This window comes from Henckelia pumila, chromosome 1, assembly GCF_033568475.1.
Source record: "Henckelia pumila isolate YLH828 chromosome 1, ASM3356847v2, whole genome shotgun sequence".
Lineage (NCBI taxonomy): Eukaryota > Viridiplantae > Streptophyta > Magnoliopsida > Lamiales > Gesneriaceae > Henckelia > Henckelia pumila.
The window spans coordinates 92,147,757-92,171,656 of NC_133120.1; the positions used below are offsets into that span (position 1 = coordinate 92,147,757).

Below are 23,900 nucleotides of genomic sequence, written 5' to 3' on the forward strand. Positions count from 1 at the left end.
CGATCTGGATTTTTTAAAAAGAATATGAATGTTTTGTGCAATAACGTGATGTGTTGATGTAATAAATTTATAGCCTAGTTATTATTATTAATTAACAGGAAAAAGCAATAAAGATAATATGGCTACTCAACCAATCCAACACGTAAGTTCGTGTCAAATTCACATTAGTTCAAGGGATGAAAAAACAAATCTTTAATTATATAGCCTAATTATTATTAATTATATTATAATTATAACATGAAAAAGCATGAAAGATAATATGGCTACTCAACCAATCCAACACGTAAGTTCGTGTCAAATCAAGAGATGAAAAAACAAATCTTTAAATACCAAGGTACAAAACATTTTTCATGAAATAAATTATGGGTTAAAACCAAAAACAAATAGAACCAGGAAAATAATAAACTAGGATAATCAAAAGGATACCCGAGGATGGGAATGAATCAATTAATGTTTATCTGAAGGTGGCCTCGATTGTGGCGGCGGTCCAGAGGTGGTCACGTGGAAGCGGCGGGCCGACCGGAAACTGGTTTTAAACGGTGGTGGCATTGTAGTGTTGGTGGTGGTTCCGCCGCTAATGCTCGTGGTCGTGGACAAAGTTGGTGGACAAGCCGCCATTTCTTTAGTCGTTATGAAGAGAAGGAATAGCAATCGAACCTTCTTCGGAATAATAATATTCTTTCACGAGAATATAATATAAACATTTTAAAAGATATATAAACTTTGATTTTGGCAAAAAAAAAAAAAAACTAACTAACTAACAACAATTTATATGAAAAATTATTATCTTAAAAATCATATGTTGACTAAAATTTTATACATTGGTACACCCCGTGGACTCTTGCTTGAGGTAGATCTTATACATTGCGGCAATCTCAGGTTTTGTGGATATACTGGAGCTTCTAAATATGCAAGTTTTGCTTTCCATGCTGGAAATTGCTCCAAGAAAATTATGTGGTGCCTAACGTCGGTTCTTTCTGATGCCATGTGGAGGAAACGATCTTTCATGCTGTATTTGTTGTGTTGTTTAGTGATATTGTTAGGCTCCGAATCCGAAAGCAGAGTTGTCTCTTAAGACGATAAAATCGTAAAAATTTATCAACTGCAGTGCAATTGCTTACATAGCCGATATAAGAAGGCAAGAAGTTATTGCGAAATTAAAGCACAGGTTTTCGCAAAAAAGAAGAACGCCAAACGAAGCGACCAAAACTGGAGTCGGTTTTCAAGATCGTGGCAAGTCTGAGGTGGTTTTCTCTAAAACAGAAGATCTTCTACTGCAGCAACCAGTGGCAATTGAAAAGGTATTCCTACTGTTGTCTCAGGAGCATTCGGCACGAGTTTTCAACTCAGGAGATACGCTGAGATGCTCAAGAAAGACTACCCAAAGACGTAGCTTTTTCCCTTAATATGTACTTCTGAATCTTACCGGTTGAAGTTCTTGGTAGATCACCGAAAACAACGGTCCTCGGTGCCATATAATGAGGTAATTGGTCCCTGCAAAAGTTCATTATATCTTGAGGATCAACGTCAAATCCATCCTTTAACTTCACAAACGCACAGGGAGTTTGCCCCCAATGATTATCAGGTCGTGCTACAACAGCAGCTTCGAGAACTGCCGGGTGACGGTATAAAACTGTTTCGACTTCAATCGTGCTTATGTTCTCCCCACCCGAGATTACTATATCTTTTGCTCTGTCCTTCACTTCTATGTATCCATCTTCATGTTTCACGGCAAGATCGCCACTTCTAAACCATCCACCAGTAAAGGCTTCTTGGGTAGCTTTGAGGTCTTTTAGGTATCCACTCATTACCGTATTCCCGCGAAACATAATTTCACCAAGCGTTGCACCGTCTTTTGGTACACTCTTCATGGTAGTAGGATCTTTCACATCAACTTCCTCCAAGCCAAAATGCTCCACTCCTTGCCTTGCTTTAAGCCTGAACCGCTCCTCCTTGGGCAAAGAATCCCATTCCGGTTTCCACAAGCATGAAGTACCAGGACCATAAACTTCCGTAAGCCCATACAAGTGTGAAACCCAAAAGCCCAGCTCTTCTATCTTGGAAAGGATTGAGGGTGGCGGCGGTGAAGCACCGGTCATTATGTGGACTTTGTGAGGAAGTTGCTTTTGATCGCTTGAATTAATAATCATGTTCAATACTGTGGGTGCCCCACTCATATGCGTAACATGGTGATGCACAATGCTGCTAAAAATTTCCTTAGGTTCAACTCGCCGAAGGCAGATGTTGGTGCCACCTAAAGCCGCTAGCCCCCAAATAAGGCACCACCCGTTACAGTGGAACATTGGCACTGTCCAAAGATAGACGGGCATAGACCCCATGCCATGCATAGACGTTGTGGCGAGTGCATTTATATATGCGCCCCTATGGTTATAAACCACCCCTTTTGGTCTAGACGTAGTGCCGGAGGTGTAGTTAATACTGATCGGGTCCCATTCGGTTTTGGGTCGTCTGGCGACAAATTCACCATCTCCACTAGCCAAGAACGACTCGTACTCGTGGATATCGGGAATATCACATGAGGGAGATGGACCGTCACGTTCGAGGATGAGTACTAGAATTGGTGGTTTGGTTTTGTACTCTGATGCGAGTATATGAAATGCCTTTTGAGCGATATGAAGTAATTGGTGGTCGACGAAGATAATCTTGGCTTCGGAATGGTGCAGCAGGATCGAAATCATAGTGGAATCGAGGCGAGTGTTCAGTGTGCAGAGGATGGCTCCGGCCATTGGCACTGCAAAATGCAATTCTTGCATTGCTGGTACGTTAGGGGCCAAGGTTGCTACCTGTTCTAAGAGAACAACAGAGAATCCAAGATTTTAGTGTTTAGACATCCAAACACACTACTGAATTCAAATTTATGTTGGATTTGTAGCTCACCTATATCGAGTTTTATTTCGCGGGAACTCAAATAATATCTCGAACCCTTTAAATAAATGAAATTTATAATGTAGAAAAATATTAAATTTATTCAATATTTGACTCAGATGAATAAAATAAAATAAAAATATACTCCATAAACAACAATGTTATCTCCTTAAAAAAAATAATAAATCTTTTTGTTATTCATATATTATGTATGATTTCTTCTTTTTTTCTTAAATTAATTAAACTAATATCAGGAATAGGAGAAATATGTATTAACAAAGATGAACACCGAAGGAAATTACCACGTCGAATCCAGAAATCCCTAGCTGGGCTATCGCAGAGGCAAGCTTCACACACCTCAGATGAGTCTCTTCCCAACTGCACTCGTAGCTACCGTACACCACCGAAGTTCTATCTCCATAAACCCTCGCAGCTCTCTCCAGAAAGCTGATCGGCGTCAACGGCACGTGATTCGCCGGGCATTTATCCAAACCCTCGAACTTTTTCCGCGACAGATCTTCGAGATTTGCAGCCAATTCACAGAGGTGGCGGGAGTTATTACCTGATGAAGAGTGTAATATGCTTGATAATCCACCGAAGATCCGACGCGGTGCCGTACACCGGCGGAGAAATATGTTCATTCCGGTGAGATTTGATTGGTCAAACGAGATTTTGAAGAGTAATGGATCGGTAAATTAGCATCAAAGATTCTGATCGGTGGATGGATGCGGTGGTTACACTTACCGATGAGTGGCCACTTCCCACAAACCAACAAGGCACTCTTATCTGCATTAATTTATTCATAAATTATTTGACATTTGGTTCAACGGTGATTCAAAGTTCAAACGAGAGTTTTATTATTTTAATTCACGTTCGTTTCGTGTTTCATATTTTTTATAATAATTAAAATTGTTATTATATATATATAATTATAAAAATAATCATGTAATTATCAAAAATAATAATGAATTGTAATAGTAGTTGAAAAATAATAATTGAAATTATAAACATTAATGAATAATTATACTACAATTTAAAGTAATTAAATGAAAAATATCAGGATATCAAATATGCCTCTATTATTCAGATTCTTAGTAATAGTAATAATATATTTAATTAATTACCGATGACTGAAAATTTTTTGTTAATTTTTTTAAAAAAATATTTTTTTATAAATGTTCTACAAGTATAATTTTTAAGAAATAATTCAAAATTATTTTTAAATATTTTTCAAAATAAAAGATAATAATGAAACTCAAAATAATTGAACATACATATTTTTTTAAAAATATTTTATAAATTTTTTTAACAAAACACTTTTTGGGCATCCACCCAGATGTCCTCACAAATGTTTATGTGATGGGATATATGATTTTAGTCTGTTTAATGTGGGATATTTGAAGAGTGTAATATTTAAATAATGACGTGAAATGAGGAGCTCACTAATATTTGGGATAAATGTCATGATTATTATGAATGCATTCATAAAAATGTTTTATAAGCACTTATTCAGACACAACTTTTATCTCTTTATTTTTATGAAAACAAAAAGTGGGTTAGTTCTTTGGATATTTGAAGAGTATAATATTTAAATAATGACGTGGAATGAGGAGCTCACGAATATTTGGGATAAATGTCATGATTATTATGAATGCATTCATAAAAATGTTTTACAAGCACTTATTCAGACACAACTTTATCTCTTTATTTTTATGAAAACAAAAAGTGGGTTAGTTCTTTGACTTCAAATCTGGTCACGGGAAAAAAAAATATACCGATTTGTATCATGGATGTGATGTACGATAGATGAATAAATTTTTTTTGAAATTTTAGTTTTTGATCCAATCAAAAATTTTTTTGATTGGTCCACGAGGCATCGGATCAAATTGTTTGAGTCCGAAATTTTTAAAATTGATTTTTGGATAAATTTGAATTTTTGGAAAATTTATAAATTTTATCCGTTAAATTAGATTTTATAAAATTAATTATTTTGGTACAATTGATGATAAGATATGATCTTATGAATATATTAGATAAAATTTGATTTTATCTTTTTAATTAAACAAAGACATAATAATGAATAATATATTGTTTTGTATGTTTTTGATTTTGTAAGAGTATTGTGTTTATTCTCTTAATTACCATTGTCAATTTCACACAATTTCACTTATATGACATTCATCATCCACTAATACCATGAGTTGAGAGGTATTTGTCATCAAACCTACATCTAATCTCATACCGTACCATGAGATATCATTGGGTTAACAAAAAAATGAGAGAAACATGGGATGAGTAAAAATTTGTGTCTCATCCCACTTTCATCTCATATACCAAACGGTACCAGTTTACGCAAAATACCACAACTCTTAATACCTGGTCTTTAGAAAAGTATATATATAACAACAAAGCCTAACACGTAATTTGATGTAGAAACATTAGTACATTACAAACATAACTATACTTTACACTACATTATTTTTATAAATAGCATGATTGAAACGTATATATACATGTTTGGATTCGTAGTATATTTAGGTATCGTTTGAAATTAAATATTGGATAGCAATATAAAGATAAATAATTTAATATGATTAAAAATAAATAAACAATGATAGTTAGATAATATTTGGTTTAATTGATAATTAATAGTTTATTTGATTTGATTGATTAAATTTAAAATAAGATTGTAGATTACCATTTTGTATTTTAAAATTTTGAAAAATATTATTTATTAAGAGTAATATAGTAATTTAAATTCAACTATTTAATTAATGTAAAATGTAAGATACATAGATAAATAAATAATATGATTAAACAAAATAAACTATCAATAGACTGGTAATATGTCACAAACGGTTCATATTACATGTGTAATTAACCCATCCAATTGAAATGTGGTCGAAATCGAGACGTCCCAATAAATTGAATTTATATTTTTATTTCCAAAACTTCAAATTCAAAACAACATGAGCAAAAAAATTGTAATTAGACAATTACAAACGCTTTTTCCTCGTACCTGGCCTTCTTTTCTCAAATAAGCTTTGACACTATCGTATACGTATATAGAAAGTACAACTTATTCACTCATGTGTGGTCTCAAATTTGGTTTGGTTTGGTTTGGTTTAACGAAACTTCAAAAAGGGAACAACCCAAATTGAAATATTATTACACATAATTGATTAGATATGATTTTTGTTCAATTCCATTTTGAATTCCAACCACTTCTTATACGGGTGGGATTGATCTGGTTTAGGTCGATTCTAAGTTGGAGTCTATCCTAAATTTTTTTACTCGTTTAAGACTTTTTTTTTTTTTATCCAATTCACCAAAATAACTATTTTCACACCCGAAACTCAACACACCCTTTTAATTTTAGTTCACAACTTCATTGAATAGTACAATTTATCGAATTTATTTTTGTTATATATATATATTTCATTCTTTTTGGCAATAATATATGATTTAATATATTTACTAAGTTAACTTCAAATTTATCTCAACTCTGATTTATAGATTGGTTCCTTATGACATTAAATGTAAGTAAAGAAACAATAATGAAACAAAGCATAAAAAATGCTAATATAAGATTTATTTTGTACATGATCAAGCAAATATATTACCCAAAGTAAGAAAAAAATGGAAATAAATTTATTTTTAGTGGGATAGAAATAAATATAAAACCATAATTTAACGCGACACAAAAACGAAACAAGAAAATATTTAATTTAAATTTAACAAAAGCAAAATAACGAGTAGAATTTTCGAATTCGGAAGAAATCGGATTCACCTTCATCGAGCGGAACAAGTCACTTCCACGTACACCTTCACACCTACCTTCCGCCGCCGGCGAACGCCTCTTCCGATCACGTATCTCACATCACGCGCTTGACGGGCTTCAAGCGTTGGCGGCGCGTCTTCTCGTTTTTCCCAAAGGCGCCGCAAAACCCACAAGCCGAAACCTTCGGCGACGGCGGCTCGACCGCCGGGGATACTCTCCCCGTTCTGAACCCCCGCCCTTCGCCATTGGATCTGCTTCTCTCGATCTTCAGCCCAGGAACTCGTGCCGGATCCTCGGAAGCTGCGGCGGCGGCGGGAGTAGAGGTGGCTGCATCATTCTTTAATTCATCCCCTTGATGCTGGGTTTCTTTGCTGTTCTTTTCCTGTTTAGGTTGTGCGAGCTGATTCAACTCGCCGGAGACAATTTTGTCGTCCCACACCAATCCCGAGGAGCCTTGTCTCCTAAATGACACCTCCGATCTCTGCAAGCCAGCCATCAATTTCAGATAATAAACAGCTTCACTATCTCCTCTCTTCGATTTCAGGGTTTCCCCCCTTCTCTAGAGATTTTCCCGATGAGGGCTGCGAAGTTGTTATATTTTTACTATATTTATATATTTTTTTATTTTTATATCTCCATCAAATATTGTATTTATATGATGGTTGTGTCGTGTGCATATATGCAAGTTGATGTTCCCTATCTATTTATTTATTTTTTGTTAGAATGAAGATTATGTTCCCTGCTTTACTTAAACGTGCATTTATGTGTGCATTTGGGAATTTGTGAAATATTAAAACCCTTGTATATATTATATTATATTATATTATTAGTAAAAAGAAGAAAAAAAATGATCGTCTCACTTATTTAGGTTATGTTGTTTCGAAAAGATAGAAGAAAATGTTTGAAAATGTAAATTTTGTAAATAAATTTCAATATTTTACGAAGATTTTAATATAATAAACTAATTGTACAAGCAGTTAACGATATTAATTTGATGTGAATACATTGGTAAAAAATATAAATATAAATTATAATATTAAATATGAAAATTAAACTATATAATTGGTATGAGTAATGTCACGCTTCGGGTCCGCACATGCGCGACTGCACAATGGGCCCTTATAGCAACCATTTCGTATCGTTTTCTCTCTACGGAAATGATTAACTCAAGTTAATATAGAAGTCCATTGTAGCTCATTCTTATTCGTCTTCGTTTTACGATAATGATTAACTCAAGTTGTTATAGAAATTCATTGTATCCCATTATAAATTCATTTTAAAGCTTCATTTTTTTTTCTCATGTGGGACAGGGTTTCACAATCACCCCTCCTTTAGAACGCGACGTCCTCGTCGCGACCTGATCCCCAGATCCACCAGCACGAAGAATCTAGAGATGGTTCATACGAGTTCAAGAGGTGATTCTCGTCGTGTAACACTTTGTCCCGCAGGTTCAAGAGATGGCTTCCACGCATGTAGCACTTTGTCCCGCATAGCACTTATTTCTCGGGGTCATCCGACTGGTGACCGTCTCTGATACCATTCAGTCACACCCCGGGCCTTGGTTCGCACATGCGCGACTGCACAATGGGCCCCTATAACAACTATTTCGTATTCGTTCTCGCTTTATGAAAATAATTAACCCAAGTTGCTATAGAAATATATTGTAGCTCATTATAAACTCATTTTAAAGCTTTCATTTTTTTATCAGGTACAACATAGTCTCAAAAGTAAAAATAAAATTTAGCTTAAATAAGTGGAATGGGAAGAGTAATAATTGAATATTGAATGATACGGGCCCACATAAAATCATTTGGGACCCACATAATTTCATTTGGGCCTCCTTGATCCAAGGATTGTGCTCCACCAGGTGTAGCACACCTAATGGAGCATAGTCTTACCCGTTAAATAGAGCTATTCCCGTTTGGCTTTGTGGTATTGTGACCAATTAATTTTGAGTTAATTCATAAAAAAATTTATTCTAAAAAAAACTTCTTGATTGATTTGTATATTTGAGATAATGGAAAAAAATAAAACTAATATAATTAAAACGTGTAAGTGTAATGATTGTAATTTAAAAATGGATTTTTTTTAACGTGCTAAAAAATATTATATTTATAAAAACTCTTTTGAAACAAATTTTTTATTTGATCTGATTAATGAAAAAATTATACAAATAATATTAGTTTTCGTTTTATATATAAATCGTGCTGTTCTATCTCACGAATAAATATTTGTGAAATCGTCTCACATTAGACATCCACGTTCTGATTTTAGATAGATATGAAGCTAGGTCATCCCCATTCATATGCAATACAATAATTGTTAAACAAAGTCTAAAAGTTTTACGATTTGGTCGAGAAGATAAGATCGAGAATCTTATTTCAATGGGCGAGAAGAATATCACAAGAAGCAGATAAGGCCATAATCATAATTGTGTTTTGTTCTATAATAATTTAATTTTTTGGCATACTTTTTGAAGTATGACAAAAGTGCATTAATTATCTAATTTGTTCATTAGTTGGAACTTTTCTGTTTTTTGTAGCGACGTGAGGTTTTAGTTGTCATAATATATACGATTATACTTCAAATTTATATATAAGGTAATCTTTTCTTTCCGGTATTCTATATCGGAAATCATAATATTAGATACGTATTTCTCATTTTAATTTTTTTTACTGATTTTAAATTTTTTTAGTGATTTTATATTTTTGGATTGTTGAATGTTGAAAGCATTACAAAAACCAAATATTTATGACTAATATTAAATTTTGATCACATAAAAGAACTAAAATTGTAGAAATACAAATATATAAGATGAAAACTGCTTTCTTTTTTTTATCGTATCAAAATTCCAGTTCTGATTTCCATTATCAAATCATTGAATGAAAAAACATTTTAACATATATATTACAGCAAAATTAAGCATGAATATATAAAAATTAAATGACAATCTTCGTGCATCTCGTTCGGTCGTATTATTTCAGATTTCAAATATGCATAAATTTAAAAATCGGAGTTAGGGGAATGAATATAACAAACATCACTTTACATAAATAAAGGTATCTTCAAAGAATCTGACATGAAATAATTGGCATGTATAAGTGCAAATGACGGATATTCCACGTCTTTCCATCATTTTATATTCCTCGAAGTTTTGCGGTAATTGAAATTAAAATAAATAGGATATCCTTATATTTCAATTTATTATATCGTTATTTGGAATTCAATCATACGAATGAAACGGTACTAGTGCATTTTCTTGTTGGTACAAGTTTTGGTGCTGGGTAGATATGAATATATGATTATGAAAGTTTTCCTTCCAAATATAGTCATATAATTTTATAATGACGTGCTAATTAAGCCAATTGGGCTAAAAATAAATAATAAGGCATGATTCATTGGTCATCAGGTATCAAGTTAAATGATAATAATGCAGAGATAAATAATATAATATAATAAAAAATAAAAAAATAATTATTAATATAATATTTGATTTGATTGATAAATTATGGTTTGTTTAATTTGATTAATTATTTTAAATAAAATAATAAATTACCGTTTGTATTTTTAATAATAATTGATAAAATATGAATAATATTATTTATCAAATGTTATATTATAATTTAAATTTAATGATTTAATTGATGTAAAATAAATAATATAATAATAAGATCTCGGTGGACGATGAAATTTAAAAAAAAACATAGTAATTTATTTTTTATTTTTAAATATTTGAGATATGATGATATAAATCATACGTTAGATACGTAGATTTAGTTTGGTGTCACCAAATCGGCAACTCTTACCGATTATAGAAAAGTATCCCACTTGGTATATATTACATAGTATAGGTAGAGATATATATTTTGCTAACTTTTGTTTTTAGGTATTTTTACCTAAAACAGTGAATTCGTTAAAAATCTGATTCGTGTCTAGATCTGATGGGTTTTGGTCCGAGGGAGATAGGGGTGTCCAAACTTCGGAGAAAACCGAAAATACAGTAAATCCAAACCGAAAAATCGAAAATACAATAAATCCAAACCGATAAAACCAAACACCGAACCGAAAACCGTATTTTGAAATTTGGATATAAATGTTAAAACCGGATTTTTTTTTTGATTCGGTTTCGAATTATATGTTAAAACCGAACCGATCGAAAAAACCGAAATTTTATTAAATAATAATTTTATTTATATTATATATTTTATGAGATGATATTTAGTGAATGAAGGATCATTTATAATAAATTTTAGTTTATTATTATTTACTTATCATTTAGACTTTGAATCAAAAATTTTTTACAATTAAATCATGTAAAAAGATAACATATCAGATTTTAAAATACATTTATATTATTATTATTAAAAATAATTGTATCAAAATCGAAATAACCAAATCATTTTGATAGAAAACCAAACCGAATCGGAGAAAAATAATTCGAATATCAGATTATATATTTCTAAAACAAAAAACCGAAATAAAAAATCGAACGAACATATGAACACATCGGGGAGGGGACAAATAGGTAAATGAAGCAAAACGGGTATGGGTTCGAGTCGGAGTACGAGTCCAATCTGATGGGTCTTGAGATGGGCCAGTCAATCTGATGGGTGTTGAGATGGGCCAAAACCTGTGTCAATGGTCGAACCCCATCCTTTCTCAAGGCAATTCACACATTTTAGCGGTAAACTTCGCCCATCAAAACTCCCGCCAAAAATTTGATCAAATCTGTCGTCTTATCAATTCCCACCACCATCTTTTCGATTTTCAGTCTCTTGGTGTTTTGTAATTCCTCTTCACGTTCACAGATCTTCGTGCGTATTCGTTTCGCTTGAATCTGTGCAGCCAAATCTTTGAAGAAATGCTTGTGTTGCCGTGATAATTGGGTGTGATTTTGGGAAATAAAATGTACGCGAGAAAAGCAAGTGAATTAATCAAAGAGTTGGCGAGTGGTCAGCCTGGGCAGCTTGGGACCTTCAATGTAAGTTTTCTCAAGTTTTTTGTCTGAGATCTTCACCTAGATTTCACTTATTTTTCATTCTCTGCCGAGCTTATTTAATTGGTGATTTTATTCGTTGAATGCACAATTGATCGCATCACTGATGCTAGACCCTAAAATTTTGTTTGATCGGTGTCGTACTTTGATAAAATTTTTGTGTTCTTTTTTTTTCCCCGATTAATTTTGTGTTTCATGGAAGCAATTAACAATTTAAGCTAGCTAGGAAATTTCTGAATTTTTCGATTGACGAGGCAACTTCCATGCCTGTCGCTATTGAATGCTCAAAGATTCAGACGATTCAGTTCCATTGTTTAATTCTCATTGGTTTCTGCAATTATTCAGAATGATCTATTTGCTCAAGTGCTGGAAGAATGTAATGGACATCTCCATCAACTTCAGCCCTTAATGAGGTAACGCCACCTTTCTAGTGTGCTCTGTGTAAATCCCTAATTTATTTTCTTTATTGTTGTTTCTTTTCAACGTCCCTGGTGGATTGAATTCTCCCGTTCTTGTGTGAAACTGTCGACTTCACGAAAAATAATTAAATCGCGAACCAGGTGTCTGTTAAGTAAAAGTGAAAGATATCAAAATAAATTGGCTGGCCACCCTTTTGAGTTAGTGAAATCTTTGCCTGAAGAAACCCAATAACATGCTGATGCTCAGTACTTTGTCTTAATTCCCGTTTCTTCATATCCGCAGAGTATGTTTTATGATCACCGGCTAATGAAATTGATAGAATTTATTGATTGTCCCATTACAGAATTGAAAATTTGTTTTTTATTTATGCACAATTGAGAGACAGGAGAGAGAGTCTCGTATATATTATTTTGGTTTAAGTAGGTTTATCACTCACATTTGACACAATCATATAATTTTAGAGATCAATCTGTCTGATCATCTCAGCTGGTTGAATGCATTTTGTATATTAATGTATATTTTAGTGTGTGCACAATAAATATGCTCAGCTTTAGGGGAATGCATTTTGTATATTATTGACTTATTGTACTGTTTACTTTTTAGTGTGCATACATTAAATATGTTCCAACACAGTTGTGCTCGCAAGTTCTGTTTATTGCATTAATGTTCAAGCTATACAACTTGACAATACATCAGAAAAATACAAGAACATGAGAACAAGTTGAAAGATATAAGCAGAGAAAATGAGATGGAAAATTCAGAAGATGATAGGGGGGATTCGCAAGCTGAAAAGACAGTAATCCAAGGAGCTATTAAATCTGATCAATTTGGGGCACTTGTCCATCACCTTTCCCTGATCCGTAATAAACGATGTCTCATGGCTTACATGTGAGTAATGAAAAATACTACTTTCTTAGCAGATCAATTTATGTTTGACTCTTCTCCAAAACTGTGTAGCATATCTTCATTCTTTTTGCACTATATAATTCTGATCGTAGATACAATAGAGCAGAAGTCATAACAAATCTGCGGTGGGTGGTTGATGGAGACCTCCCTGAAGAAATTGTAAAGAGACTTAGCAACTCTGAGGAAGAGTATTGCAAGAAACACGATGAGAGTTTGAAACTATATATTGCAGAGCTTGACCTTGATGTGCGCTTGGTAAATAGTTTTCATTTTACATAATTTCACCCAAAATGGCAAGTCGAGCCTAATTCTCATTACAATCGTTCATTATGTGTGGGAGAAACAAATTTAAAAACATTCAGACTATACAAAAGGAAAAAAAAAAATTCCTGCTTAACATTGGCCATTCTTTTCTCCAGGATATGATTCCTCCCAAAGATCCCTACATCAAGGTGCGAGTTCTTGATGATATTGGTAAAGTTGTGCTTGGCGATCAGGTAGCCATTTTAGCTCGACATGCAATCATGTTCCTACGACGAACTGATGCTGAGCAGTACATCACTAAGGTGAGTGTGTAGCTCCTAGAAATGATTCACACTCCTTCAAATTCTTGATTTATGGTTATGCTCAAGTGTATCTATTAATGATGAACAGGGCCAAATGGAAGAGCTCACAAGTTAAAATGCAGTATTTAAGGTCCTTATCAGCAGTGTTTAAAGGCTTTCTTCTCCATTTCATCATTGTATTCATTTAGGTGTATTCATTCAAATGATGAATTATGACTTGAAGCTTATAGTGTTTGAAAATTGAAACTAATTGTGGAAATATTGACACTAGAAGAGTTTTAAAGAACTCTCATAATGTGTTTTACAAATGAAGCCCCTTTCTTGCAGTGATTATGCATCAATTCATGCAAGAATTATACATTATCTGATGCCAAGGTATCAGAAGAGTCGAGATATTTGGAACTAGTCCAATACCAGAGACCAAAATTTTCTTGCGAGCATAATCAATAATCTCTAATCATGAATAATAATAATAATAATAATAATAATAATAATAAGAAGAAGAAGAAGTAAAGGGCATAACTTATCGTGAATGTATGCCTGAGGCAGTAAATTATTGCATAATTGCGATTTGCAACAATGATATTTTATTTCTACCATACCATACGCACCATGCTATTCCTTCGACTAAAATACGCATATCAACGAGTACGCTTTCTTTGTTTTCCCTTTTGACAAAAGAGACAATAATGTTGACGTGTTCGTAAAATTTATGTTCTCACAATGGCATTGGATATTGCTTCAGTAAATTTGAGTTGGGATGATTTTCCATCGACTTGTTTGTTTTACAAATTTTGGCCAAACATGTTTGGTTTCGAAGTTTTTGCGAAATAATTGGAAATTATAAAGTACATGATTGGTTTTAAAATTGCCGATTTAAATCATTATCATATTTTAAAATCACAGTGCAAAATATAAATAAGCAGAACATTTTATAGAATCGATGAAATTTAGCCTGTAAATTACAATTATACTCTTGAGTCTGAGATGTGAAATGGGAAAAATAAAGGCCATTTTTCCTTATTTTATATACACACATGAAAAAAAAAAATAAAAAAAAAAATGAAAAGAAGACGAAAAAGAAAGAAAGAAGACCTAGTTAGAGTCTTAGAGATAAGTGGAGTGCCTGTGGCAACCATACATATCATATTCCACAGCCACAGATGCAGCAGCTTCTCAGCTCATCCATGGTCACGCCACCTATTGCTGCTGCTTCTTCTTCTTCTTCTTTCCCAGCACAGGTGAATTATTCTCCTCTGCATCTCCACTGATCCTCTTCAGTATGCGTGCGTGTGTGTTTTCGTAACTGTGTGTGAATGCTAGTGTAGCTCTGCCAATTGACGTGAATTTCTGAAATTTCAACCCAAGAGAAGCAAGTTCGTGGGAGCACCGGCGCATCGCCACCTTGTTGCCACCGTCTCACTCTCCAGCCCCCATGGTGAACCCTTTTTTGCTATCTTTCATGATCAGTGTAACAGTCTGGTTGTTGCCCTCGAGAAATAATTATGCTATTCGTATAATGTTTTGGCCTGGTTTTTGTTGATGTATATTATGATGCTAATAATTTAAGTCGTCGATTATAGAACACTAGAGTTGAGTCTAAAGTTTTAATCTTTTGTTTACATTTGTTCTCTTTCTTTGCGACTCTTATTCTTCTTAGATGATTATCTTGATGCTTCGGTTGGTGCTTCATTGTTGTTGGTGTCAATTTCAAAGTTGTGCAAAAGCACATGCAATTGATGTCAAATTGTGTAAATAGTAGCTTGAACTTTGAAGGCTTTCCTCCCCTTATGAACACAAACTAAACCACATTGATGGGAGGGTCTAAGTTATGATATCGAAATATTTAGTAGTGGCAGTTGTGCTAGTTTTGTAATACATTAAAGTTGGATGATTCAAAGTGTAAGTCATCCATTTTAACGGGCTGCACCACATGGGTTATTATCTCCTCATAAAGCCATGAAGTTAAACAAACAATTAGCATTCTTTTTTCTACTTATCTTTGCAACTTTATGGTTTCTTGAAGCCCTATAATCAAGAATTGGTTTTTATCTCAAAGGATTTCAAATTCGTGCGAGTTCAAATGATCTGGATGCGAAGTCCGAAGAATACATTCAAGAATCTACGGGAGTAACCAAGCTTGAAGTGCAAGATCAAGAAACTAGAGAATCGAGCAAGGTTTCAAGTGGGGCAACATCGCCAGGTTCTGAACTGGACAAAGATTTGAAAAGGGTGAGCACCTCTCCGTTCATTTCCACTTTTGTTTTGTGTATAGTTCATTTTTATTTACTGGGATTTTTTGCTCGTCATTTTCCTGATCTTCATCTTCGAAAATTATGTGTGAAATCTGGATGTTTTTATGCCTTTTGCGTTCTTTTTATAACTAAATTTTTATGATTTGGTAGGTAGTCCAAAAGACTGCTGCTACCTTTGCACCAAGAGCATCCACTGCCACTAAAAACCCGGCTGTACCTGGATCTGTTTTATACACCGTTTTTGAGGTTCAAGGCTATGTCTCTTTATTATTGGGTGGTGCGCTCTCTTTCAATCTCATATTTCCATCTACTGAGCCAGACATATGGAGACTTATGGGCATGTGGTCCATATGGATGTTCAGTAAGCATTTTTTAATTTCTCGATAGGACATCATCAAGAATGTTGTTACATAATCAGTTTGCTTTATGTTTTAACAAAACTTACCTTTTGCTGTATCCAGCTATCCCTTCCCTTCGTGCACGTGACTGCTCGAAGAATGAGAAAGAAGCCCTCAACTATCTGTTCCTCCTCATTCCATTGCTTAATGTTGCGATCCCATTTTTCTTGAAATCATTTGCAGTTGTTTGGTCTGCAGATACCGTTGCCTTCTTCGCCATGTATGCGTGGAAGGTAAATCATCTCACATTTGTTTTGCACTGGTACAGTGGTACCTGTACAAGTCCTCTTCAAAACATGAACCATTATCTTTTGTTTTTACAGCTTGGATGGCTTTCACAGAAAGAATGAAGAACATGTACAATGGCTGCGAATTCAAACATATGTTCATCAATTACATAATGTCCATACAGAACGTTGTTCCTTATAATTGTTACGTTCGTAGGCATGGAAGGACCAGTGATTGATGTAGTTTTAGCGGGATATGTTGATGTATTTTGGGATGGAAATTATTTTTTTGAAAAATATTATGAATGAAATTTGGTTATTATTATTTTTATTTGAGTGAAGAATCCAACTCACTATAGTTCGACGTATACGAATAAAAAAAAATTCTCCGAAAGGAATATATAATTTACTTTCAAAATATAAACAGCACTCTCATTTGGCCAGAATCCATCTCATGACTTCAAATAGACGAACAACGAAATTCTAGCAATCCCATAAACCAAAAGGTGGATGAAATCATGAAATGGTCAATCAACACAAATTCAAGATTTCCTTGCGATTCTGAGCAACAATCATCCTAGAAAGGTTCACATATATTTTTCAGCTACTCAAAAAATTAGAACGAGCAAAGTTTGGTTGTAGCAACAATCCTTTAATCGGTGAATTCCGAACTTTCTTGCCTCCAATCAGGGAACACCCTTCGATCCAATTCCACTCCCATTTCCCTTCACCAAAAACCTGTCTCCAAACAACAAGCCCTGCCTCAATATCTCTATACAAACAAACCGCCCCATCGATGCCAACACACTTAACACTACCACAATGTCTTTCACTTCCCAAAAGCCTAACTCCCAATTCGAATGGCACCTTCTCCACGAGACTCCAAACACCATCTTTCCCCATCTCCCAAATACACATATTTCCGACATCGGTGCCTCCAACCAAAGTCAAATTCCGGTTTCTTGCCACCAATGTCGCGAACGCAAGCTTATCTGCCATAGGCACACTCAACTCCCTCCATCTATTCGTCTCAATTTCGAATCCCATCACACAATAAGCCCGAGCAGAGGTCATCCAATATAGTATCCCGTTTGAAAACACACACTCATTTGGTGTCCACACTGTTAGCCTCACAGCAAACTCCACCGGCATCCGGCTTACCATTTTCCATGTCTCATCACTCGATCGGTACATTTCTACAGTTGGTTGATACACTGCACCGCTACTGGCTAACTCTGATATCCCACCTGCCACATAAATCTTGAACCCGAAATTCGATGATTTACAGCCTAAATCATGTTCCACCACTCCTATAGCCGGATTGGTTCTGGTCACGTTTAGCATATCAAGGTGTTTAAACTGCCTAGTAAAAGGGTTGCATATGGCAAGCTTAAGAGACGTAGAGCTAGTGACCCTCAGAAGTACTAGGCCACCCATCGTAGCAATCGGCCTGACGGGGCAAGAGATGTGATCAAGACTCAACACATGCCAATTGTTGCTAATTGGGTTGTGGGCGATCCAAGAAAGGCCTCTACTGCGAGTCGGCAAGGCCAAGAACCACGGAGGGTGACGGTGGCACGGTGACAACTCTGACGCACCCTTGGCTGCATCATGCCAACTCCGGCAGACGGCTTTGGCACGAGCGAAGGAATCCGGGGACAGGTAGGAGAAGATGTTGGCTAGGGGATCAAAGGGGAGATTGCTCCACATTTCTTCAACAAGTTTTGGATGCGGAGGGCTCTTCAGAAATGGGATGATAGGCATCAACGTACATCCACCAATGGTGACTTGTGAGCAATGATTGAATTTGAAGCTTCCGAGGTTTTCGAGTTGGTCTAGTGACTAAACACTTGGTTATTGGTCAAGTATTCGATTTTTTTTACAAAATTTTCTTGAACTTACATATCACATGGTGCGATTTGAAAACTATCACGTCAATTAGTTCGATGTTTATTTAGTGCGAAAAAGCAGCTGCATCTCACACGCCGTAGAAAAAAATGATGGAATTTGAAGATTTCAGTAATGGACAGGGTGGAATCTGCATGGTTTTGTGTGCCCACATGAACTCAATACTGACCCCACATGCCAGTGTTGATTTTTCTCGTCCGTGAATCAATTATTCCGTGGGGGGAATGGGAAAGTTAATTACAGAATACCCCTTTAATTATTGCAGATTATTACTTTACTATTTTTACAAACATCATATTCACGACACATTTCGTATCGAAAATATAGCTATTAGCTTTATTGTTCAATACCTTTTGAGTTAGAGATGTTGGAATATTCCATATTGTGTTTTCTTTTATCTTAAGGTTTTGATTCCATCCCTAACAAATCTCACCCGAGCTCTCAACTTTTGAAAGTCCTATTCGGTTTTGCTAGAATTTTAAGAGTTACATGAAATTTATTTTCTTTACACAAAAACTCATGTGAAACAATATCATGGGTCAATTTTGAGACGGATCTTTTATTTATGTCATCCATGGAAACATATTACATTTTTATTGTAAATATGAGCAGAGTTGACCTGTCTCACAAATAGAGATCATATCACAAAATACCTCATTTTTAACCCACTAAAATAGAAAAAAAATTCATAATAAAAAATATAAAATCAATTTATACACTCGTTAGCTTTTGGACATCGTATTTGTAATTTCATATTCCACTTAATAATGTATCATCTTTTTTCTCTAAGAGAATGATCATTAAACTCACGAGAATCACTAATTCTTGATTGTCTATCAATTCAGCAGTGTTAAAGAAATTAGGGACAAATCAACACAATTTAATAAATCAAGAATGAAGACCAAATGTGAGAATTTAAAAATTTCTAGGGGGAGCTTCAAAACATAAACATCTTCAAGGGGCAAATGAATAAATAAATAGAAGCTATTGTACAATATAAAAGTATGGTTCTTGGAGTTGATGAAAGGCCAAAAAGAAAAAACTCGACCCCTCACTTTTGTCCCGATGCTAAAGCCTAAAGCTTAGCTTAGTAATCATACGGAAAAGTTGTAGGCCCCAAAAAGCATGGTAACATTTTAACTTTTACACAAAATCAGCACTTTCTTTTTTTCAGTCTCAAAACCTCCTCTGGTTTCCTCTCATATTTAAGGTCTTTCTATCATAGGCAAAATCAGTCAATTTTCTGGGGAATTAGATGAGCAAAAAGGTAAAAACACATGGTTGAGTGAGAATAACTCCCTTATGTTTTAATATAAACATATTTTTATTGATCATATGATCAATCTATACGTCTCCTTATTTTAGATTCAAATAATTTTATGCTACAATATAAAGGGAGGAGTGTGTTCTAAAAAAAAAAAAAACATAAAGTGAATGTTGTTAGAATTTAGAAGTGTATCATAGACTGACCAAAAATAAAACAATCGATGCAAAGTAAAATATTTGAATTTATAACAGTAAGTAGATACATTTACTTTAAAAAATAAATCGATGGCCCTCGCCAAACCCTCCCTTGTCCCCCTTCCAACACAGAAAATGCAGTGATAATTTCACAATAGAAGTCTTGCAAGTTTCAGCATATGCATACAGCCAATCATGTCATTTGATCCGTCTGATCTCTCAAGAACAAGAAAATTTTTGCCGCAAATTTTTGCGACCCTTTCTCCGAAAGCAATCCACTCATTACAGTTGCCACAAAAATAAGGTTAAGTGTTTGTGATCTACTGAAGTTTCTTTATTCCAGGAAATGAAGGAAGCAGAGCAATGAGCGCATCGCCGTATCCAACAGGATCTGCCCAGTTCAAGAAAGCACAATTAACTTTCTTAGTAGACTATCAACCAATACTCACAATAAATTACTTTTCCAAAGGGCCTAAAGTATATTTTTAGAAATGTGATAAAAGGAAAGTGATTTTTTTGAAAACAAAAAAAAAAAAAAACTGAGGGGGAACCAAGAAAGCAGCTAGTTGAAGAACATAATGGAAGAACATTGCATACCTCCATCTTTTTTAAGAATCTTAACAACCTCCCCTGATATGTCAGACTGCAAAAGATTCAAGAAAAATAAGGATCGAGTGAGGTATTCACAGCTTACATGAAATGCATGAATTTTTATTTGCCGTTGCAGCAAGAAAAGGTGAATATAGACCGTAAATGGAAATGGTAGAAGAAGTAGGCGAACGTGAGAATTTGTTCAATCGTTATCAAAACAAGAAAAGTTGAATGTAGATTCATAATGCCAATGGAGATCAAAGCCAAGTGAGAACCTCGATAGGGATTTCACCACCTAGTTGGTCAATATAGCATAGCACCTGCCCTTCCTTCACTGTATCTTTCTGCGAAAAGCAAAAGTAACTGGTAAAACTCGTAACTTATGAGCTCTGACCAAGGAAACAGCTCAATTAAATATTGGTATATCTAATGAATTGAGTGGATGTTAATATGCACTAAATAGAATAAATTCACCATGTGTTTCATAATGACATGCACAGGAAACATTCGCTCAATGTAGCATATAATATAACACCAAACAATACCTCTTTGCAAGATGGAGGAGCCTTCTTCCCTTTAATGGTTCTCGATCTTCGAAAATAACCAACCTGCATCAGGTATAAAATTTATGACAAATTTCAAGAAAATAACGGCGTTACAGCTGATAGTTTATTTAAATTCTCACCCTTGGGGATTGAAGTATCACCAAGCCTTCATCTGCCGCTTTATCAAGCAAAGTCTGAACACCATATGAGGAGGGCACTGGTTTTGAGAGGGCTAAAGATGGTGATGAAGCCGACCCATTTGTATTAGGTGTCTCGACAACCGAGTGCGCAGTTACTGGAGCAGAAACGGTAGGCTGCGGGGATGCACTTTGCCCAGCCAAGTCTCTTGTCACATATAGTCGAAATCCCCCGAGCTAATCACAAAAATAAGATGAATACAAGATCAGGAGAGAAGGGCAAAGAGATCATGAATCAACAGAATTTTGTTGTGTGTTACAGTAATATTAAAGTTGGAATTATGTTTTCCCTAAAAAAAAAGAACTGTTCATTTCAGTTAGGTAAACTGTTTTTTTATGTTGTGATGGAGAGGTTGAGAGGGCCAAAGATTCCAAAGCATAAAAACCGCTTACTTTAAGTTCAAACTCGGCGATGGAAGTAGTGTCACATAACACTGTCAAAAGGGATTCTACCTGCAAATATTAGATTTTTAGTAAGGAATCTATCATTGCATGCAGCAAAGCACAAATTTATCACCAACATGCATTTGCGCTTAAGTTTCAGTGCATCTGGTGCTTAAGAGTAGATGATCAAATAGAGTGGAAGCACAATTTTACTGTTTCAAAAGTGATGAGAAAATGAACCACCAAATCAAATGTTTGTAATCCATTGAAAAATCACATATTACAATTACAATTACAATTACATTCATGTACATGCTTCCGAGTCCTTAAACCTCGAGCTCGAATCACACTGGTTTAGTCTCCATAAAAAAAAATAGTACCAGTACTTGCAAATTTATTTCATCTTAAAAAAAAAAAAGTAAAACAAGTGCGAGGCATAAACGATTCATAATTATTCATTTAAAAATTTCTAGTAAAGATTTTTGTGTTACATGATACCACAGAACCAACATTGTATATATAGCTTCAACTTGTAAATCTGTATAAATCAATGTCTTTTTTTTTTCCCAATGAACTATATGAATATATGATACCATAACCTAGGCAATAAACCTGTAGTTATAACATCAGAAGGAATGGAAGGGGAACAAGACATTGGCCTTGAAAAAAGACTCACCTCGAATGAATTGGGAATGAGTTGGCTTACTCCATTGGATGATTTAGCTGTTTCAGAATTATTATCTTCCAAATTTGCAATAGCTGTTATATGGAAAAAAAAACGAGAAATAGCAAGAGGTTGATATAGAAATTATGTCGCACATTATTGAATTTTTACGAGATTTCTACCCCTATAGCAAGGAAAAATAAACATCCTCAGATACATAGTTTTTTCTCTGAACTTCTTTCACCAGTTTCTTTTTCCTTTTTATTTTGCTATTTTCTTTTCCCACTATTTAACTACATTGTGCACAAATATTTTCAGGAAGTAAAGTACAAATCTGTAAAGAGAATAGAAATGGCTGGCAAGATGCATTAGGTTGACTGTTAACACATCATGTTACCTTCGTCCCCTAATCCAAGCCTTAAACAAAGTCCACGACTTCAAGAATATAACAACGAGACGCATTAATTTTACTTGGAAACAATCTCAACATTCATTTGCATCCAATGGAATATTTCCTCTTAATTAATTGGCACAAGTTTCAAATCCTCTACAATTACATCACCTGGATATTTGGCATGTCTCCAATATACCAAGTGAAGAATGGAGAATCCATTAAGTACAATAGAGAGCTTATAACACCAATCTGGTGGTCAAACCATAAACATTGTTTATTTTCTAATGTAACCATAGTTTCAGTCAGAAACTCAGTCATATAAGCGCAAGAGAGTTTGTCATATGAACCATAACCAAGCATATGAACAAATGAACTTACCATCAGTGCCAGAAGCCGAGCATCGGCTTAATGTATTCCTTGATCTGTTTGACAGTCTCAAACCATCATATCCAACAGATTTTAAAGTTAAACAATGCAAAGACTGCGATTTGCCCAATTTGGGTCTAACACACCCCAATTCCAAGTTTGTAATCTTAAGGCCTGAAGCACCCAAACCGCCTGACACAAATATTGACATGAAAGATCATCATCACATTCAGTAAGACACGCAGCAGATGGACAATAACTTGGAGCAATTTCAGACACCTGCCCTTCTAATTACCTCATAAAAGTTAATAAAACATATATTACCATAAATAAGGTAGTTTCAAAAAATGCACATTGCAGAGACAAATCAGATCAATTAAATCCAAAAAAAAAAATTAAAACTTGCTCAAAAACGAGGAAATACTAGTCCCAAAATCAAGGAAAAAGAAACCCATTACAGAATTATACATAAAACAAAGAAAACATCTGGTTTACATTCCCATGATCGATAAATCAGGGCATACAGGCCACAGATGCACACTGCACTCCGCACAATTATTAGAACAGTCAAAAAGTTGGGCGAGGAAGATTTTAAGGCGAGAAGAAGAGAGAGATGAACTTACATGAAGCCATGTGAGCAAGTGGCGGCAGAGCGGAGCTTCAAAATGGACCGAATGGTCTTCCGAAGCTCTGCTTTTAGCGATGTTAACGAAGAAGACGGACCTCAGAAGTACAAGGGAAATAAATAAATTAGTCCTATCGATTTCTCACCAAACGAAACATATGTGAGAAAGTTTGTCTGTGGACGACATATACGATGTCTCTCAAAACATAAAAGAAACTCATTCTTAATTTTATTTTATTTTTTATTATTATCAAAATATAAAACCTAGTATATAAAAACACATTATTTAAATATGAGTTTACTAAACAATAATACAATATTAGTATTAAT

At 34.5% G+C, this 23,900-nt stretch overlaps 6 protein-coding genes across 7 annotated transcripts; 2 read left to right on the forward strand and 4 right to left on the reverse strand.

Moving 5' to 3' along the window:
• Window positions 1-787: 787 nt before the first annotated feature.
• LOC140884102 (isovalerate--CoA ligase AAE2-like) lies at window positions 788-3,560 on the reverse strand. Of its 2 annotated transcripts, none has more exons than XM_073290781.1 (2): window positions 3,189-3,328; window positions 788-2,809 (listed from the first exon to the last, which is right to left on the reverse strand). In XM_073290781.1, the coding sequence occupies exon 2, from the start codon at window positions 2,772-2,774 to the stop codon at window positions 1,368-1,370; it is 1,407 nt and encodes a 468-aa protein (XP_073146882.1). In that variant the 5' UTR covers window positions 2,775-2,809; window positions 3,189-3,328; the 3' UTR covers window positions 788-1,367. The 2 variants fall into 2 exon arrangements, with proteins under 2 accessions (XP_073146882.1, XP_073146874.1); XM_073290773.1 differs by having other exon boundaries at window positions 789-2,804; window positions 3,189-3,560.
• Window positions 3,534-7,383, reverse strand: LOC140884115 (MAPK kinase substrate protein At1g80180-like). The gene is made up of 2 exons (XM_073290792.1): window positions 6,677-7,383; window positions 3,534-3,672 (listed from the first exon to the last, which is right to left on the reverse strand). The coding sequence occupies exon 1, from the start codon at window positions 7,161-7,163 to the stop codon at window positions 6,762-6,764; it is 402 nt and encodes a 133-aa protein (XP_073146893.1). The 5' UTR covers window positions 7,164-7,383; the 3' UTR covers window positions 3,534-3,672; window positions 6,677-6,761.
• A 4,016-nt stretch (window positions 7,384-11,399) lies between these two features.
• Window positions 11,400-13,806, forward strand: LOC140876226 (uncharacterized). Its single transcript, XM_073280133.1, has 6 exons — window positions 11,400-11,648; window positions 12,009-12,076; window positions 12,780-12,971; window positions 13,082-13,244; window positions 13,409-13,555; window positions 13,644-13,806. The coding sequence occupies exons 1-6, from the start codon at window positions 11,574-11,576 to the stop codon at window positions 13,668-13,670; spliced, it is 672 nt and encodes a 223-aa protein (XP_073136234.1). The 5' UTR covers window positions 11,400-11,573; the 3' UTR covers window positions 13,671-13,806.
• An 853-nt stretch (window positions 13,807-14,659) lies between these two features.
• Window positions 14,660-16,766, forward strand: LOC140875532 (protein RESISTANCE TO PHYTOPHTHORA 1, chloroplastic). The gene is made up of 6 exons (XM_073279239.1): window positions 14,660-14,796; window positions 14,924-14,993; window positions 15,615-15,787; window positions 15,961-16,171; window positions 16,272-16,441; window positions 16,532-16,766. Exons 1-6 carry the CDS (start codon window positions 14,719-14,721, stop codon window positions 16,556-16,558), a joined length of 729 nt encoding a protein of 242 aa, XP_073135340.1. The 5' UTR covers window positions 14,660-14,718; the 3' UTR covers window positions 16,559-16,766.
• A 106-nt stretch (window positions 16,767-16,872) lies between these two features.
• LOC140875827 (F-box protein At5g49610-like) lies at window positions 16,873-18,338 on the reverse strand. Its single transcript, XM_073279624.1, has one exon. It carries the CDS (start codon window positions 18,197-18,199, stop codon window positions 17,036-17,038), a length of 1,164 nt encoding a protein of 387 aa, XP_073135725.1. The 5' UTR covers window positions 18,200-18,338; the 3' UTR covers window positions 16,873-17,035.
• Window positions 18,339-19,831: 1,493 nt separating this feature from the next.
• On the reverse strand, window positions 19,832-23,736 carry LOC140874626 (uncharacterized). Its single transcript, XM_073277967.1, has 9 exons — window positions 23,569-23,736; window positions 22,958-23,137; window positions 22,198-22,280; window positions 21,531-21,590; window positions 21,081-21,314; window positions 20,941-21,003; window positions 20,671-20,739; window positions 20,402-20,447; window positions 19,832-20,195 (listed from the first exon to the last, which is right to left on the reverse strand). The coding sequence occupies exons 1-9, from the start codon at window positions 23,576-23,578 to the stop codon at window positions 20,125-20,127; spliced, it is 816 nt and encodes a 271-aa protein (XP_073134068.1). The 5' UTR covers window positions 23,579-23,736; the 3' UTR covers window positions 19,832-20,124.
• Between the last annotated feature and the right edge of the window lie 164 nt (window positions 23,737-23,900).